Genomic DNA, 19190 nt, shown 5'->3' on the forward strand with positions numbered 1-19190 from the left:
ACTAGTTTTTAGCGCTGGGAAATCAACAAATTTTCTTCTAAAGATCTGAATATACTCTTCAGGCGTAGAATAATTTCATTTCGTTGGAAACGAACAAATGTCGTATCGAATGGCTTTGGAGCAATGGCATGGACTTCCTCTATGTGGAGTTCTTCCGTCAGTGCAGTTTAATTTTTTTTTCTTTTTTAGGGAACCCTAACTAAAATTATCAGATCACTGCGGCACCCGCATTATAAGAATTCGTAAGCCTTGACGCTTCCTCGCTCTTCTTTGGCCCTCTTTTCCCTTCTTTGCCGCTCTTTACTCACGCTTCACTCCGTCCGCACTTCCGGTTTTTCAAATTTAGCGCCAGGCTTTAGCTCCACCCACTTCCGATGTCTTCAGATTTGGCGCCACATTTGCTCCGGCCCCGCCCACGTTTAGGACGTTTTCGGCTCTGATTAATTACTAATTACCTCACATGCACCTCGTCATTTTCCCTGCGAGGTTTTTTGATGCTCTATCTAATGCAACCATTCCCTTTCTGATAACTCAATTCGTTCGAACGTCATCGAGATGACAATCTCGCGATGACATCAAACCGAAAACATAGCCATACAATGTTTACCCGTTAATAAACATTTAGAGAATATCCCAGACAAGAGTGGCAGCTAAGACAGTTCAAGAATATTGCCAGCTCCGACACAATATATTCCACACCGCCATCCAATGGGCTTACGAGAAGGCTTTCCTGTGATAACTAGTTGCCGATTCTTTCCATCCCTTCCATTGCAGCGCTCTCGCGGTAAACAAAGAATTTATACCATACTTTCTGTAACTTCAGATATTGTGCTAACACAAAAAAAAATGTTGAGCTAAAATTCATATCACTTCTGCCGCAGATCATAATAGATATATTTGCCCACGCCAAGAAGATATCTGAATATTACAATTAGGCGATATCTAGAAAGTTTTATGTATCTGCAAGGGTTTAAGTGTAATCCTAGTACCTAAAACACAAGAGCACAGGGTCGATGCCACGTTTTTTTGTCGCTGCTTTTGCGCACGATTGCTGAGCAATGAATGCATTGCAGTGGCTGAAAGCGAAGGATGCTTCCTTTCAAAACTAGTGATTGCTTAATATATACATTGCGTCGTCGCCTTTAGAAAATGCGTAAAATATTCGGAGTTTATATGCTGTGTTCATATTCTTGGAATGCGCCACCGTGGACTTCCATGCTTAACTCTGTCAATGTAAACTTTGCCTGACAAAGGGTAACGACAAGCGCACGGTCGACGCTTTGCACGCTTGGGCTCTAGATTATGTACTTTATCGTGATACAAGAAAACGATTCTCCCCAAATTCCGCCCGACATGTCAGCCAAGAAGGCTGTAAAAGGCACCGGTGTCATTGACCTTGCAGACAAGCTTCGCGAATGTTTGTGTTAGCCTCCGCGGCGTACGCACTTTTTTCAGAATTTCAGAATGTTTTCCTCTTTGCCTCCCTCCCTCCAACGATGCGCGTGTGTGCGTTTGAACCGTAGGGTCCCAAGCCCCGAAGCGACACTTGTTCCTGAACAAGTTAGACCACCTGGCATACGACGTATGCCGGGCTGTAAATTTCGGCGTTTCATCCGCGTTTCATCTCCGAAGTTTCTGCGCCAGTCAAATACAGTCTGTCTGTGAATTCATGGTACCGCCTTTATAAACAAACGAAGACAAACCCTGCTTTTTCCACGCAGCTCTACCAGTAATGGAGGCGGGTTACACCCAAGGATACATCATCAGGCTGGTCGGTGGCGGCGAGAATCATGTGAGGCCTCTTCTTTTGTGTTGCGGACAACAAGCACTCCGAGCAGAACTCCGGTTTCTCCACTGTCCACCTTCACGAAGGCCGTGGCCATTTTTAGCCTTTTTAAATTGCTCACCTGTTTGCAACAATCGAAACGAAAGACTCCCGACAATCGAAGAACACTAAGAGGAAGCGTGGACGGTTCCGTCGCTCGAAGTTGAAACATCGAGATGTCACACCACAATCGAATGCCCTGCTCTAGACTGTTCGCTGTTGTCTGATCTTTTTTATGGATTAAGTTACGTATAAATAATACACTTCCGACCACAGGCGGCTTATTCGAGAGCCACTGTAGGCAAAATTGGCCCTTGCTTACCATTATAATTCCGGTTATTTATAGGCGCCGCAAAGATTAAAGAATACAGGAGCAGCAGACATGCAGCGGGGAAAGGACATTCAAATAATAACCGAGAAAAGTGCTTTTGCAGCAAGCACATCTAGATGGTATTCTGGGCTAGTTGGTATGGTTCCATCTGTGGGCCAGTGTGAACTTTGGGACACAGGGACGTAGAGAGGCGCATTGACACCAGCGCTGTGTTTCGTATTTCAATGTGTCTCTCACGTCTCTGGGTCCCAAAGCTCAAGCTGTCCTATAGATGGAAGCACACCCAATTGGTCTCAAGTTGACTCTGCTGTAATATACGTACCCATGTTCAATTCGCGTGCGAATAAGAGAAAGTAACATAACCAGGAGGAGGTATTAGTACAGAAGAGTTGTACTTTATATTGAAGCTTGTGTCGGGTGTTCCCAGTGCATTGAATGCTTATAAAAGTCGCTAAAATTTACTTGAAGCTTTTCTGGAAAAGGCTAAAAGAAATCTTAAAAACATCAGCTTTTTTCAACAGTGAGACCTTCCCGGTATAAATGTGTAAAAGATAAGTTCACGAGTTACTGACAAAAAAATGCGCTTCTTGTACCTGCAAAGTAGTGCTCCCAATAACAGAAACAGCACAAAAAAGGACGAACTTTGTCATTTTTATCAGGGAAATAGTTTGTTACTATGACCAGTTTCATGCACCATTTTGTTCTATACGCTGCTGCGGCTGCTGACAGGAAGAAAGAAAGGAAAGAGCACGGGCCTGCCTACTGGCTCAAGCCAAGCCACGCTCGCTGCCGCGTGCTGAAAGTTGGACAATTAAAGGATAGGAGAGGAAAGATGGAAAGAAAAACCGCCGCGCGCTAATAAGACCATAGGCCCCTGGCCGATCCCGGAGGCAGTGCAATAACCGGGCCGACCCGTGGCAGAGTGCGTCTAGCACTCCACCATATTCCAAAAATAAGTTTAATATCTTGGGTCCAAGGTCCAGCAGCAGATATTAAATCAGGTATCAGGTATTATAAGCTATACTATACTACGCTATACTATACGCTGTACTATACTATACGCTACACTATACTATACGCTATATACTATACTATACTATCCATATACTATACGCTATACTATACGCTTAAATGTGCCCGTGAAGTGCCTCACACAACATACTCATTTAGTAGACGCGCCAGGAATATTTGTGCGCGTGAAGTTCAAGCTATAAATAGCACTCACTAACCCGCGATGTCCACCTCGTTTGAGTAGGCTGAAGCAGTATCAACAGAAGCATGCGAGGGATTACCGACACGGAAAAATACCGCTTCCTTAGCCAGAAGAGTGGACTGTTCGGCGAGTTGGTGCATGACTCGGAAGGTACATTGCGCAAGAGTGGGCAGACACGATCCAAGAAGAACACGGACAAGGCGCTTACTAAACTATATTTGCAGTAAGCATCTTGTACGTGTTCCTTTGTTCGTCCTGTCCTTAGCCATTTGGGGACATGACCTGTGGTGAGTGCGCGGCGGCTTCTGTAAATGGTTGGTTTGTTTTTGTTTTAAGGAAATGGCGCAGTATCTGTCTCGCATATCGCGGACACCTCAACCGCGCCGTAAGGGAAGGGATATATGAGACAGATACTGCGCCATTTCCTCCTGCCCTAATCAGCACGCACTCTCAACTTCCCTTTTATGACCCTTCCTCCCGAAGTTAACTCAAAGCAAAGGTGACGAAGCAATACTGGACACACATGTCTTACATTCTCGAACATAAATATTGAAGATTGAAAAATTGTAAAATACTGCTATGTAAATATTGACGGTAAGGATCTATTCTTCCGATATGTAGCAACCACTTCCTTTTAAAGTGTTTCCATCGATCCCATCGAACAGTTAAAAGTGCTTAGAAAACCAACGGGGAACGCTTTTGACGAGTTCAAAAACGTGAATATGAAAAAATGCCACTGCCACCGGGTGGTCCGTGATTATATTGATTGTTACAGTGACATTTTACAATATATGAAAAAATTGCATTAATAATAATTGTTGTTTTTTTTTGCGGGAAAGGAAATGGCGCAGTATCTGTTTCATATATCATTGGACACCTGAACCGCGCCGTAAGGGAAGGGATAAAGAAAGGAGTGAAAGAAGAAAGGAAGAGTTGCTGTAGTGGGGGGCTCCGGAATAATTTCAACCATCTGGGGGTCTTTAACGTGCACTGATATCGCACAGAACACGGGCTCCTTAGTGTTTTGCCTCCATAAAAACGCATCTGCTGCGGTCGGGTTCGAATCCGGGAAAAAATTGCGTTCATAAAAGGTTTGCAGCTCAAAAATGCGCTTGTCGAGAATTGTTGTACAATGAAATACGACGCTAACAAGATTCACCGCACGAGGTGCTTTCATTCGCGATATACTGTCTTCAGTCCCGTTGACAAAAGCCAGGAGTGCATGTTGGCCTTCATTTCTCACTCATGACCCCACCCCCGGTTTTTTTTTTTGCTTTAACAGATTCACGTCCGAAAGCAGCGAAGCGCAGCCTATGCCTCTGCCAAGCTGTGGCTTGGTGCAGTGGTACCGTATGCAGTGGACCCTTCTATGAGTAAGCCAAATTTGCGATTAAAGACGATATTGCACCTCCTCCTTTTTATTGCTCAAATAGGGAAAACCTGATAGTTTTCGCATTAAAACGCAAACCCTTACAATGCAACCGCGGTAAATGTTTCGGCGAACATTGCAGTTTCATAAGAAAATAAAACTTCAGTGATTGACGGAAACAAATTATTTTGCATCAAGCTTGTTTTGTTATCCCCGCAATTCGCGCAACAAGACAAGCAAATGATGAGCTTTTAATCGCGTTTTTTGTCTGCTTTCTTGTAACGAGGCGTAAACAGATTATGAAACACGCAAAAGTAAGGACATTTACAGCGGATAAAATGATTAGGCAAGCGAAACTCGACTGCCAGTGAATAGCTTTCAGTTGGTCTTGCACTGAGCAAGCTGCAGCTATTCCTATCCTCCCGCCACGAATATGCAGCTATCCGATTGTCGCTACCCTATCGCCCAGCTACGAGGACGTTATGAAGAGAAATTTCGCGCTCTGTCAAAATTGCAGACATTATGGTAGCAGTTTTCATAGGTATTCAACGTTGCGCCTTGAGCCCCAGCATACCAGCGAACGCTCGCTACATGTAAGCCGTAGCTGTACGAGCGGAGGCGTTGGGATGGAGAGTTTCGGTGACGAAGCCAGTCGCATGAGGCGCAGTCGGCCGAGCAGGAGGGAACACGAAACAAGCAGCCGACGCCAGGGAATACCATTTCGATAGCCTTTATACTGCATGGAATTAACGCCGGTGCACACACAACTCTGCACAAACATATCTAACAAAATAGTTGTGCAAAAATGTTTAATACGTTACAAATCCTCGAATTCGCAAGCGCTATAAAGTCGAAACTTATACATATCGCAAGCTGCGCTTTCTCAGGGTTCCAATTGGACTGGAGCGGGAAATGTTCAGAAACTGAAAAAAAAAGAAAGCTTCCGCTTGGCTGCCATCAAAACGAACAAAAAAATAAAATTCTGACTGTACAACAAGTTTGCATTCCTTTACTTTCAGCTGACCAGCGGAGGCTTGGCGTGGTCAAGGCAGCCATGCTTGAAATAGAGATGAACACTTGTATACGCTTTGTGGAACGCAGCAACCAGGAAGACTACGTATTTATATTTTCCGGACAAGAGTAAGCGAAAAATTATTTTGCCCCTTTTTTTCTATCCTGTAAACCTGGCAGCTGCGTGTTGTACTGGGCGAAGCAATCCTCTATTGCATGTTGGATGCCTTACCGGTCGGTCATGCTCAAAGCCACGCGTGTTTCAGTTGACAGCCTCCCTACACTTAGTTATGCAGAGATTTGAAAGCCCACAATATCCACAAATCAGAAAAAATAAAAGACCCTTGTTTCCTCCGGTTCTATGAAAGAACGCAGCTTTTAAATCACGAATAATGGCCAATAACTTCACTATAGCAACCAATATATATGCGTATCTCCCTTCAGCAGGCTCGCATTTTTTGCTATTAGCGTGTCTTGTGTCGTCAAAAGCGTTCCCCATTGGTTTTCTATCGCCGTCTTATCGGCAGATGAGAGTGATGGAAACACTCTCAAAGAAATATTTTGCTACATACCGCGGACAATTACCTTCAATATTTTCATAACAGTACCTCACAGTTTCCCAATATTGAAAATTTTAGTCCGAGATTGTTGGACATGGTATTGTTTTGGTAGCGCCATAATATTGCCGCACTTAGTTTAGCCATCACGCTACCGGCTCCCCCGTGCGGTCTGTCTTCGACCTTTGTCGCGCGCCGGACTTCGTCCTCTTCTGCTCGGTGCTAGGCCCTGCCGGCTACGCTCTGCGCAGTGTGCTCGCCAGGTACTGTCCTGCCAGGGATTGAATGTCCTACCGGCGTCCGTGACATTTTTGGTGCGGCTGCTGGGTACGATCTATGTACGAAGAGGTCCCAGGAACCTCCAGCGCTCAGCCACACCCCCTGGACACGACACCTGTCCACAAGTCAAGCCGCCGCTTGAAAGGCTTAGCTCCAGAGTACAATTCCTTCGCCGCGCCATCCCGCAAGATGACCTCTACGGTGGCCAGCCAGACCTTCCAGCAAACTGTGAGTTCGCCACCGCTGCTTTTTCATTCACCTCGTACGCCCGCGCCATTTCATGGTGACAAGTTTGAAGATGTGAAGGACTGGTTGAACAGGTATGACTGGGTCTCTGAATTTAATCTGTGGGACGAGGACCGCAAGCTTCGGGACGTCTACTTTGCCTCCAGGACGCCGCCAAGACGTGGTTCGAAAACCACGAGTCCGCCATCCACACCTGGCAAGACTTCCGGCGACAGTTGCTGGATACGTTCAGCAGCAACGAGCGGAGGGAGCGTGCTGAATTGGCCCTGCAATCGAGAGCGCAGCAGCCAAACGAGAGCGTGGCGATGCTCGTGGAGGACATGACCCGGCTTTTCAACCGCGCTGATCCTTCGATGTCGGAAGCCAAGAAGGGGTGCCATTTGATGCGGTGCGTCAAGGAGCAATTGTTCGCTGGGCTCGTGCGCGATCCTCCGGCTACAGTCGCCGATTTTGCAAAGGAGGCGGCAGGCATGGAGCGCGCCCTGCAGCAGCGGTTTGCGCACTACGGCCGTTCCTCAAACATCACTGCTGTGGAGTGCCACATGCCGAGGCCCGAGGATGAGAACACCTCCCTCCGAGAGCTCATCAGGAGCATCGTTCGCGAAGAGCTGCAGAAGCTTCGCTCTGTGGAGCAGCCTCCTAGTGTCACCGCCATCTCGGAGGCTGTCTGTGACGAGATACGCCGCACGGTGCAGCCCACTCCACCGCCGCCACCGCCAGCGCCCTATGTGATGACATACAGCGAGACATTGCGAAGTCCTGCGCCACCACCGCCGGCGTTCTACTCTCCTGCCTCTACCGCGCCGTCCCACCGATTCCCGCATACGACAGCGCTGCCAGACGACCGACCACCCGTCACGAAGGCAAACATGTGGCGAACGCCGAACAACAGGCCCCTGTGCTTCCATTGCGGCGAAGCAGGCCACATCCGTCGTCACTGCCCGTACCGCCGGATTGGCCTGCGCGGCTTTTCGCCCGACGCACCCCTGCCGCGCTATGGTGAAAGACCCCGCGAAATCGATCAGTACCTAGCGGCCAACGTCCCACCTGTACCCACTGCCCAACGTCAGTCCAGGTCACCGTCGCCTCGACGGTTTTCTTCACCAGTTCGCCAGTCCTACGTCCGGCAGTCCTCCAGCCCGCGCCGGGAAAACTGAGGACGGCGACCCCCGGAGGTAGGGCCGCCGTCACCGGACATAATGACGAACATCCTCCGCTCACCGACGTTAGCATTCGACCCGACCTCCGACCCCACGCCGCGACGACCTTTCGACGCCCAGAGACGCCTTCTTCGCTTGACGCCTCAATTGGACAATCTGAACGACCCTTAAGTCCGACGACTTTTCGACGAACGGAGACGCCTCCGCTTGGCGCCCCAACCCGACCGCGAGAACGATCCCGTAGTCCGACCTCCCTCACACAGCGGTTTTCTAACGGTGACCAAGCTTCGGCTTAAATCTCGGTCATCGTTGATGGCCGCCGCGTGACTGCTCTCGTAGATACCGGCGCCGATTTCTCCGTCATGAGTCGTGGTCTGACGCTTGTCCTGAGGAAAGTACTGACACCTTGGCCTGGAACACACATCCGGACAGCTGGAGGCCATCTGGTGACAGCGCTTGGCATCTGCACCGCTAGAATGGAGATTCGTGGTGTCACCTTCACTGCCTGCTTCGCTGTGTTGGCTCATTGCTCGAAGGACCTCATCCTCGGGTTAGATTTTCTGCGGGAACACGGTGCGATAATCAACCTCCGCGAACTTGTCGTGACGTTCTCACCTCATTGTGCCATAGCCGACAGCAGCGAGCCCGACAGGCCTGTTTTTCGCGTGTTTGATGACAATGTCACGCTACCACCACGCTCCAGTTTGTTTATTACGGTGGAATGCTCCAACCCACGCACTCCTCACGTGGTTGCGGAAGGTAACCTGTCGTTACTGCTGAGTCAACAAGTCTGCGTTGCGCGGGGTGTTACTTCCCTCCGAGGACTGCGAACGCAGCTTTTTGTTACGGACTTTAGCGCCGAATACCGCCACTTGCCGCAAGCAACCGCCATAGCCTATTTCGATGAAATTAGTGACTCAGTCTCCCACTGCGCCTGCTCCCTCAACAATACCCATGCATCGACGTCTGACGCCCCCGTTATGACTGACGTGAACCCCGACCTAACCGCCGATCAGAAACACCACCTCCACATGATCCTCGACTCTTTTCGTGACTGCTTTGCGACCACTTCTAAAGTTCGACAAACATCGGTCGCTAAACACCGCATTGTAGTGGATGAAGGCGAGAGGCCTATACAACACCACCCCTATCGAGTGTCTGCGAAAGAACGGGAGGTGATTCGGAGGCAGGTTGAGGAAATGCTCTGCGACGAGGTTAACCAGCCGTCAACAAGCCCGTGGGCCTCACCCGTTGTGCTGGTCGCCAAGAAGGATGGCACTCTCCGATTCTGCGTCGATTATCGTCGCCTCAACAAGATTACTAAAAAGGACGTTTATCCGTTGCCCCGAATTGATGACTCGTTCGATCGCCTGCGTCATGCCCGATACTTTTCCTCTCTTGATCTACGCAGTGGGTACTGGCAGATCGAAGTCGATGAACGTGACCGTGAAAAGACCGCGTTCATAACGCCTGTCGGTTTGTACGAGTTCAAGGTGCTCCCCTTTGGCCTGTGTACCGCTCCTGCCACCTTTCAAAGAATGATGGACACTGAACTGGTTGGCCTCAAAATGGCAGTCGTGTCTCGTCTATCTTGATGATGTGGTTATTTTCGCTGCGACCTACGAAGAACATCTCAAACGCTTGAGTGTAGTATTGACGGCCATCCGATCAGCCGGTCTATCTCTAAAACCCGAAAAATGCTACTTCGCGTACCAACGGCTTAAGTTTTTGGGCCATGTTGTGACACCTGAGGGTGTCAGCCCCGACCCCGACAAGACGGCGGCTGTAGCTGCGTTCCCGACTCCCACTGATAAGCGAGCTGTGCGCCGGTTTCTTGGCCTCTGCGCATATTACCGACGCTTCGTGCAAGACTTCTCCAGGCTGGCTGAGCCTCTCACACGGCTGACAAAAGACGATCAGCCTTTCGTCTGGGCACAGGAACAGCAGGACGCCTTCGAAAAGCTCCGCAAACGCCTACAAACAACGCCCATTCTTGCCCATTTTGACGAGGAGGCGGATACAGAACTTCACACCGATGCCAGCAATATTGGCCTCGGTGCAGTCCTCGTCCAGTGGCAAGATGGTGTTGAGCGTGTGATTGCTTACGGCAGCCGCACGCTGTCTCGGTCCGAGGCCAATTGCTCAACCACTGAAAAGGAGTGCCTAGCTGTTGTGTGGGCGATAACAAAGTTCCGGCCCTACTTGTATGGTCGCCCGTTCCGGGTCGTGAGTGACCACCACTCACTGTGCTGGCTCGCGAATCTTAAAGACCCCTCGGGCCGGTTAGTTTGTTGGAGCCTTCGCTTGCAAGAATTTGATGTAACAGTTGTCTACAAGTCGGGCAACAAACACAGCGATGCAGACTGCTTGTCCCGTGCTCCTATCCCGTCCAGCTCTGATGACCTCGAAGATGACCCCCTCTTTATTGGTGCTCTGACCACGTCCGACCTCGCTCAACACCAGAGGGACGACACGGAATTGCGGCCACTCATCGATTATCTTGAGGGTACCACCTCGTTACCGCCTCGTCTATTCGCGCGTGGCTTGTCGTCGATTTGCTTGCGAGATGGCGTCCTCTACAAACGAAATTACGCCCCGACGGACTCTGGTTACCTGCTCGTGGTTCCAACGGCGCTCCGCACTGACGTTTTGCAGGCATGCCACGACGAGCTTCCTTCCGGCCACCTCGGGTTTTCTCGAACGATGGCACGAGTTCGCCACCGTTATTACTGGCCCAGGCTTTCTGCGACGGTCAAGCGGTATGTACGTACTTGCCGCGAGTGTCAACGTGGGAAAAAACCACCTTTAAAGCCGGCTGGCTTGCTCCAACCCATTGCTCCGCCGAGAATTCCTTTCCACCAAGTCGGCATGGACTTACTGGGCCCATTTCCCACGTCATCATTGGGTAACCGGTATATTGTGGTTGCCACCGACTACCTCACCCGGTATTGTGAGACGAAAGCCCTTCCCCGCGCCACTGCTGCTGAAATTGCTGACTTTTTCATCATCAGCATAGTCCTCCGCCACGGCGCCCCTTATGTTGTTTTAACTGACCGAGGCACAGCGTTCACGTCCAAGCTTACTCAGGAAGTTATGCGGCTCAGTGGCACAAGTCATCGTAAGACCTCAGCTTACCATCCTCAAACCAACGGCCTAACCGAGCGCCTCAATAAGACTATCGCTGATATGATTTCTATGTACGTCGACGACGACCATAAGAGCTGGGACGAAATCCTTCCGTACGTCACGTTTGCCTACAATACTGCCCTTCAAGAGACGACGGGGTTCACGCCATTTCGTTTGGTACATGGTCGTGAAGTTGTGACTATGTTGGACACGATGTTGTTGCCCGATATTGCCCGCCCATCCGTTGCCGACGCTGATGCATTCGTTCGCCATGCAGAGGCTGCCCGCCGGCTGGCTCGGCAACGAACCTGCGAGCGGCAAGAAGTCGATGCTCGCCGCTATAACCTCCGTCACCGCGAAGTCATTTTCCAGCCTGGCGATCAAGTGTGGGTTTGGAGCCCCATCCGTCTGCGCGGTCGCTCCGAGAAGCTTTTGCGCCGTTACTTCGGCCCCTACGAGGTACTCCGCCAACTCAGCGACGTTACGTATGAAGTGCGCCCGCAAGGGGGTGTTCGTTCTTCCAGACGCCCGCCGACATCCGAAATTGTGCACGTCGCAAGACTCAAGCCATACCATGCCCGCTAGGACAACTCTCACCACATTCGGTGCCTGGGATTCTGTTAACGCCAACACGTGGCTCCCCCTCACTGTCGGGCATCGAGTCGATGCCTTTACAGAGGGGAGGGGCAATGCCGCACTTAGTTTAGCCATCACGCTACCGGCTCCCCCGTGCGGTCTGTCTTCGACCTTTTGTCGCGCGCCGGACTTCGTCCTCTTCTGCTCGGTGCTAGGCCCTGCCGGCTATGCTCTGCGCAGTGTGCTCGCCAGGTACTGTCCTGCCAGGGATTGTACGTCCTATTGGCGTCCGTGACAATATATTGGAGGTGCTGGTTTTGTGTCCAGACTTGTGCAGTCATTTTTCGGCGCTGATTTAAAATTATGGAAGAGTAGAAATGCCCATAAAATTTTCCGAAACACAGCACAATACAGCGCTTTTTTACGGCAGCCATAAGCCAAAGTCGCTTATGGCCATAAATAGCAAGAAGTCTCCTCTGCAGCCTTTTTCGAGGAAATATATCGTGGTGGACGTCGTGAGGCCGCACACCAGCTCTTCTCTCTCCTCTGGGAAAGCGTATGAAGAAGGTGGCTTGCTCAATATCAATATGTTTATGTGCTACATGTCCAACATTTTTGGACAAAAATTTTGAACGCTCCAATATTGTTAAGTATCTTTAATAAAATATTGAAGGCAATGGTCCATCCTTCCGATGTGTTGCAAAATCTTTCTTTTGGAGCGTTTCCATCGCTTGCATTGAGCAGTTAAGTCTGTCATAAAAAATCAATGAGGAACGCTCATGACGACAGCGAAAACGTTACTAGCAAAAACATTCTAGCCTGCCGACGGGAGCTGAGAATATATTGATTGTTATAGCGAAATGTTACAACATATGAAAGCATTGATTTTATAAACAGGTTTCCGTTCAGAAATTCTTTTGCTCATAATCGTTGGGCATGTGGTACCAGCGAACCGCTGATTACGATCAGCCGGAAAGGACACCATCCGCAGAAAAAGGTAACCAAAAAACATTGAATCCAAAAGGACGCACACGACTGCATTCATGGTGCCTATAGGAGAACTAAATTTTTTATTTCTTGACAACATACTCCTGGCCTAATATCAGCCTGTGGCAAGTTTAGGACACAGTAGAGCAAAAAAGCAACAAGTTCAAAATACTGACAAGAAAAAACCTTAAGGCCCAACTGTTAATCAAAACAACGAACAGGGGTGTGAACGCAAAAGAGCCGTTCAACTTTATGCGCTTCTTGTCAGTATTGTTTCCTCGCTTGACAAAAACGTAGGCCGTTGTTAAAACTTCTGCTGTCACCTAAAAATTAATAAGCTAATCACGAGAAAAAATTATAAGCTCTAGAATCTTCTTACCTGGCTTGTTCAATAAAGTGAAACATTAAAATTTTAATTTCGTTTACTTTTATGACTGGCTTGCGGAGTAATACAGTACGCCGCGGACCATCGCCCAGTGTTAACTGCTGTTTTCTTAAGTTGTATCCTATTATCACGCCATTTATCATAAAAATTACGATGCACGTCTATCCGTTGCCGAGTTACAGCCCAACAAGGTACGTCCCAAAAGGAATGTGCTTCATTTGGGGGTCAAGATGGGTCTAGAATTCGGCTTGCAGTGCAATATGGTAACGCTTCAATTAGTAAATGCATGCATAAAATGTTTACCTATTATTTATTTTGATTTTTTTTTCAATACAACTCATATGGTTTTATTTGCGTACCAAATTCGGTAAACAACTGTCCCCAGATTGGTGCAGCTTGTTGTCGGAGTATATATACCAGAAAAATGTATAGATGCATAGCGTTAATATTTGGGGCGGGGATGTGAAGGGAAAAGTAATGGGAGGGCACAACAAATTTCAATAGCCGCCACCTTGAATTCTAGAAACCGAACCTATGCCGTCATTTCGTCCCATGACGTCATATTCGCATAATTCGATCTGTATGCACCATATTAGACCGAGACGTCACCATTGGCACGCATCAGGTGGTTGTTTCTACAGTATCATTGTAGAAACAGATACGGGTCTCAATGCGAGATGTGCTGTTTTCTAGTCGCTGCCACAGATGGTGCTGTGATCTCAGTGCGGTAGCAGACCCCACGAAATCTCGAAACGTGAAGAGTAAGAGATGACGCTCTTGAAAATGCGTCTCCATTTTGTTAGACGCGAGTTCCTCTCTAAAGTCGATGTGTGGGAAACCGCCACTGTTAGGGGCAACATCACACCAGTGCAGAGCCACAGCCGCAGTGCACCAAGTACAATCGCCGTCCTCATAGAAGGCATGTTCTTTCCTCGGGTGTAGGGTAAGCAAATTTCCAAATAGAACACCTCCTCCAAACACTGGAATTGACATTAATACCGTCCACATTAGTTTTAAGAGTCATCCTAATCACGCAAGCTTCACATGAAAGGCTATCCTGACACTGTTTCTATCACTCGTTCATAGTTTAAAGTACTTAGTCCGCGATATAATATCTATACTTTTTATTATTTAGTCGTTAATCGAAAGTGGCAGCGTAAATGAATGGCATTACTTTCTGTCCTTAAACATGAGCATAATGAGCTGTCCGTTTTAGTGTACCCGCATAATGTATTGAGGGTTGCAGCGATGGCGTAGAGGTAGAACATCCGCCTCGCGTGCAAGAGGACCGGGGTTCAAATCCCGGTGCCGCGCAATTCTCCACCGGGTTAAAAAAAAAAAATCCGCGTGTCGATGGAATTGCATAACCAGGCCTGGAGTACGGCCTTATCTTGGTGACCAGAACCGACAAGGCACTCTCTCACCAGAGCAGGATTTGGCCACCCTGGTGTAGTGCTTGGCCACAACTTTCTATGATCAAACCAATTAACCCTCGGCTCTCAGTCCCCAGCGGCTGCAGAGCAACTGACCACGGCGGCGGTCAGACCTGTGACGCAGCGGAGGGTGGTAAGAATCTCTGGCTCCGGACAGGCCGCCATTGGAATCTGAACATGGCAACGTTTAACGCTAGAACTTTATCTAGTGAGGCTAGCCTAGCAGGGCATTTCGGGGAACTAACGGGAATTAAATGGGATGTGATAGGGCTTAGCGAAGTTAGGAGGACAGACGAGGCGTATACAGTACTAAACGATGGACGCATAATGGGCTATCGCGGGTAAGAGGATAGACGAGAACTAGGTGTGGGTTTCCTCATTAATAAGGATATAGCTGGCAACGTAGAGGAGTTCTTCAGTATTAACGAGAGGGTAGCAGCTATAGTAATTAGGCTGAATAGGAGGTACAAGCTGAAAGTGGTGCAGGCCTACGCACCCACATCCAGCCATGATGACCAGACCGTTGAAAGCTTCTATGAGGACGTAGAATCAGCAATGAATAGAGTAAAATCGCAGTACACTGTACTGATGGGCGACTTCAATGCGAAGGTGGGCAAGAAGCAGGCTGACGACCACGCGGTAGGTGACTATGGGACAGGCTCTAGAACTAGTGGGGAGAGTTATTAGTTGAATTCGCGGATAGAAATAATTTACGAATCATGAATACCTTCTTCCGCAAACGAGAAAACAGGAAGTGGACCTGGAAGAGCCCCAATGGTAAGATTAAAAATGAAATCGACTTCATTCTATGCGCTAAACCTGGCATCATTCAGCATGTGGCCGTCCTCGGAAAGGTGCGTTGTAGCGACCACAGAATGGTAAGGTCTAGAATTAGCTTAGACTTTAAGAGGGAACGGAAGAAGCTAGTGAAGAAGAAGACCATTAACGAGTTAGCCGTAAGAGGGAAAGCACAGGAGTTTAGGATAGCGCTGCAAAACAGATATTCGGCTTTAACTGAGGAAGAAGATCTTGATGTTCATTCAATGCACGATAATCTGACATCAATATTTATGGAGTGCGCAGTAGAAGTAGGCTGTAGGACAGTTCAAAAAGATACCGGGAAGCTATCTCAGGTGACGAAAGATCTGATTAAGAAGCGCCAAAACATGAAGGCATCTAACACTACCGATGGAATAGAACTAACGGAGCTATCAAAGTTAATAAATAAGCGCAAGGTAGCCGACATAAGGAAGTTTAATATGGAGAGAATCGGGCACGCTATAAAGTACAGAGGTAGCCTAAAAACAGTGAAGAGGAAACTAGGCATAGGTAAAAACCAGATGTATGCATTAAGAGACAAGCAGGGCAATGTGATTAGCAATATGGATAAGATAGTTAACGTAGCCGAATAGTTCTATGCAGACCTGTACAGTAGCCAATGTAATCAGAGCGCTAATGAGAAAGACAGCAGTGCACAGCAATGCGTCAACCCCACAGTAACGAAAGATGAAGTAAAGAAAGCCTTAGAAGCAATGAAAAGGGGAAAAGCAGCTGGGAAGGATCAGGTAACCTGTTGAAAGATGGAGGGGACATCGTGCTAGAAAAACTAGCCACCCTGTATACGCAATGCCTTATGACCTCGACTGTACCAGAAGCTTGAAAGAATGCAAACATTATCTAAATTCATAAGAAGGGAGATGCCAAGGACTTGAAAAATTACAGGCCGATCAGCTTACTATCCGTTGCCTACAAAGTATTTACTAAGGTAATCGCTAATAGAGTCAGGGCAACGTTAGACTTTATTCAACCAAATGATCAGGCAGGCTTTCGCAAAGGATATTCCACAATAGATCATATTCACACTATCAATCAAGTGATAGAGAAATGCGCAGAATATAATCAACCTCTATATATAGCTTTCATAGATTACGAGAAAGCATTCGACTCAGTGGAAACCTCAGCAGTCATACAGGCATTGTGTAATCAAGGGGTAGAAGAGCCTTATGTCAAAATACTGGAAGATATATATAGCAACTGCACAGCTACTACAGTCCTCCATAAAGTCAGCAATAAAATTCCAATAAGGAAGGGCGTCAGGCAAGGAGACACGATCACGCCAATGCTGTTCACCGCATGTTTGCAGGAGGTGTTTCGAGGCCTGAATTGGGAACAGTTGGGAATAAGAATAAATGGAGAATACCTAAATAATCTGCGATTTGCTGATGACATTGCCTTACTGAGTCACTCAGGAGGGGAACTGCAAATCATGATCAACGAGTTAGACAGGCAGAGCAGATCGATCAAGGCGGAAAGCTGGGCTAGTTGGTGTTTCATCATGAATTAAAAGACTAGCGCATATAACAGAGACACAGACAAAGAAGTAGACAGGACGAGCGCTCGTCCTGTCTACTTCTTTGTCTGTGTCTCTGTTATATGCGCTAGTCTTTTAATTCAGAGCAGATCGATGGGTCTAAAAATTAACATGCAGAAAACCAAGGTAATGTTCAACAGCCTAGCAAGGGAACAACAGTTCACAATTGGCAGCGAGAGCCTAGAAATTGTGCCGGAATACGTCTACTTAGGGCAGGTAGTGACAGCTGATCCGGATCATGAGAGGGAGATAACTAGAAGGATAAGAATGGGGTGGAGCGCATATGGCAAATTCTCGCAGATCATGAGTGGCAGTTTACTAATTTCCCTCAAGAGGAAAGTGTACAACAGAATAATTTTACCGGTATTCACCTACGGGGCAGAAACGTGGAGGCTAACGAAAAGAGTTCAGCTTAAGTTAAGGACAACGCCGCTAGCCATGGAAATAAAAGTGATAGGTGTAACGTTAAGAGATCGGAAGCGGGCAGAGTGGGTGAGGGAACAAACACGGGTTAATGACATCCTAGTCGAAATCAAGAGAAAGAAATGGGCTTGAGCAGGGCATGTAATGCGAAGGCAAGATAACCGCTGGTCTTTAAGGGTAACGGAGTGGGTTCCAAGAGAAAGTAAGCGTAGCAGGGGGCGGCAGAAGGTTATGTGGGCGGATGAGATAAACAGGTTTGCAGGCAAAGGGTGGATGCAGCTGGCAAAGGATAGGGTTAAATGGAGAGACATGGGAGAGGCCTTTGCCCTGCAGTGGGTGTAGTAAGGCTGATGATGATGATGATAATGTATTGGCCTGATGACTATGACGTCCCGCTGGTTGCCTCTGAAGCTCAACGGAATTAGGCCCGTTCTGACGCTGAGTAAATGTAGAAACAATCCTGAGCTACTGTTCTTATGCGGCAAATACAACCTTCCCTATAGCAGTGTGTCAGAGGTTACCTTTAAGCACTCCTTGCAGCTGCGATATATCTGCGTAACGCTAGGATCAATCGGCCTTTATTGTAAGCCGATAATCACAGGGCGACTGTTTAACGATAAAATATTCGTGCTCGATGCGGTACCCATCACGGTAATAGTACGGTTAGTAATAAGAGTAGTAATAAGGTTAATTAAGGCTTACCACAAGAAAGGCTCCTGCCGGCACTTTCGTCAAAGAGGACACAGCACTCGCATTTTCAAGAGCTGGGCAGCGAGAATCTTACATTGGCAGCCATGGAAAAAAAGGTGTTTGGACCGCTGAGAACTGGGCGTATCTACCATGAAGGTGGAAGGAAGGCGTTATGTTCCGACTGACGAGCCCCGTCTTTGCCTTGATAGGAAGTCCAAAGATTGGGAAGTTTTTGCGTGCTAGAACTAGGTTTTATTTTATTGCTCCCATTTGTTTATTTGCAATATACTGCTGACATCATACGGCCCAAACAGGATGGGCAAAGTTGATCAACAACAAATGATACGCATAGCATCAAGAACAATAGTGCAATTAGAAATTACTGTGAATCGTCAAAAGCGCGAGTTTGGCGGAATATGGAGACCGAATTACACACCGCTAGCGAGGGTATTTGCAAAATTTTCATTTTAAAAATCTATTCCTGGTAATAAGTTCCACTATGTGATAGTTTGCGGGAAATAGCAGATTTTATACTGGTTTGTTCGAGGAAACTATGGAATCAAGCTGTGATTATGCTAATGGCGAATTTTTCGAGTCCTTCACTTTGTGACGTAAGTGTCTGGGGAGACTCCCAATTTCCTGTGAAGTAGTGGTGTAAGAAAGCTCAATCGTGAATTTTTTCTTATGCGAAGGTCATTCGCTGCATTTAGCCGTTGTGTGTTTGCTTCTCTGACGAGAGGTTTGAGTCACGCTGCACACCGGTCAGTCAAGTAGTGGGCAGGTGAGCAGCCTGGCTATCGTGTCAGGTGGTAGCTCAATTAATCGTGACAGGCTGCACGGGAACAGCAACCTGCGTCGCAACCTAACCCATGTCTCACCGATGGCAGCACCTGCCAAGAAGGGCAGTGGCGCATCGCTTCAACGCTGCGCTTCTGCTCTATAAATGGTAGCAAGACCCGCAGTGATCTGTGAATGTAGAGAACGACCAATTCCGCATACATGGACATTAACTCATTAGCGCTATGCGAACAACTGCCATCCATGAACACTTGGTCTGAACACCGGAACCAAAGTGAAAACCGAACTGCCAGCGCACCTAATTCGCATTTGGCCTAACTACGCAAATCGACCATCATTTTTCTTGCCTCTTCCATTAAGCCTCCAGGCGAAAGAAGTTCGGCACCACAGATCGGGATCATGCCTTCTTT

At 48.0% G+C, this 19190-nt stretch overlaps 1 protein-coding gene across 1 annotated transcript in view; it reads left to right on the forward strand.

Moving 5' to 3' along the window:
- Window positions 1-1353: 1353 nt before the first annotated feature.
- The window catches only part of LOC144102469 (astacin-like metalloprotease toxin 5), a 33634-nt gene continuing 15797 nt past the window's right edge, over window positions 1354-19190 (forward strand). The window contains exons 1-4 of the mRNA XM_077635734.1: window positions 1354-1417; window positions 1722-1792; window positions 4652-4760; window positions 5779-5878. Coding sequence (XP_077491860.1) covers window positions 1354-1417; window positions 1722-1792; window positions 4652-4760; window positions 5779-5878 — 344 coding nt within the window. The remainder of the gene's footprint in view (window positions 1418-1721; window positions 1793-4651; window positions 4761-5778; window positions 5879-19190) is intronic.

Source organism: Amblyomma americanum, chromosome 8 (assembly GCF_052857255.1).
Source record: "Amblyomma americanum isolate KBUSLIRL-KWMA chromosome 8, ASM5285725v1, whole genome shotgun sequence".
Lineage (NCBI taxonomy): Eukaryota > Metazoa > Arthropoda > Arachnida > Ixodida > Ixodidae > Amblyomma > Amblyomma americanum.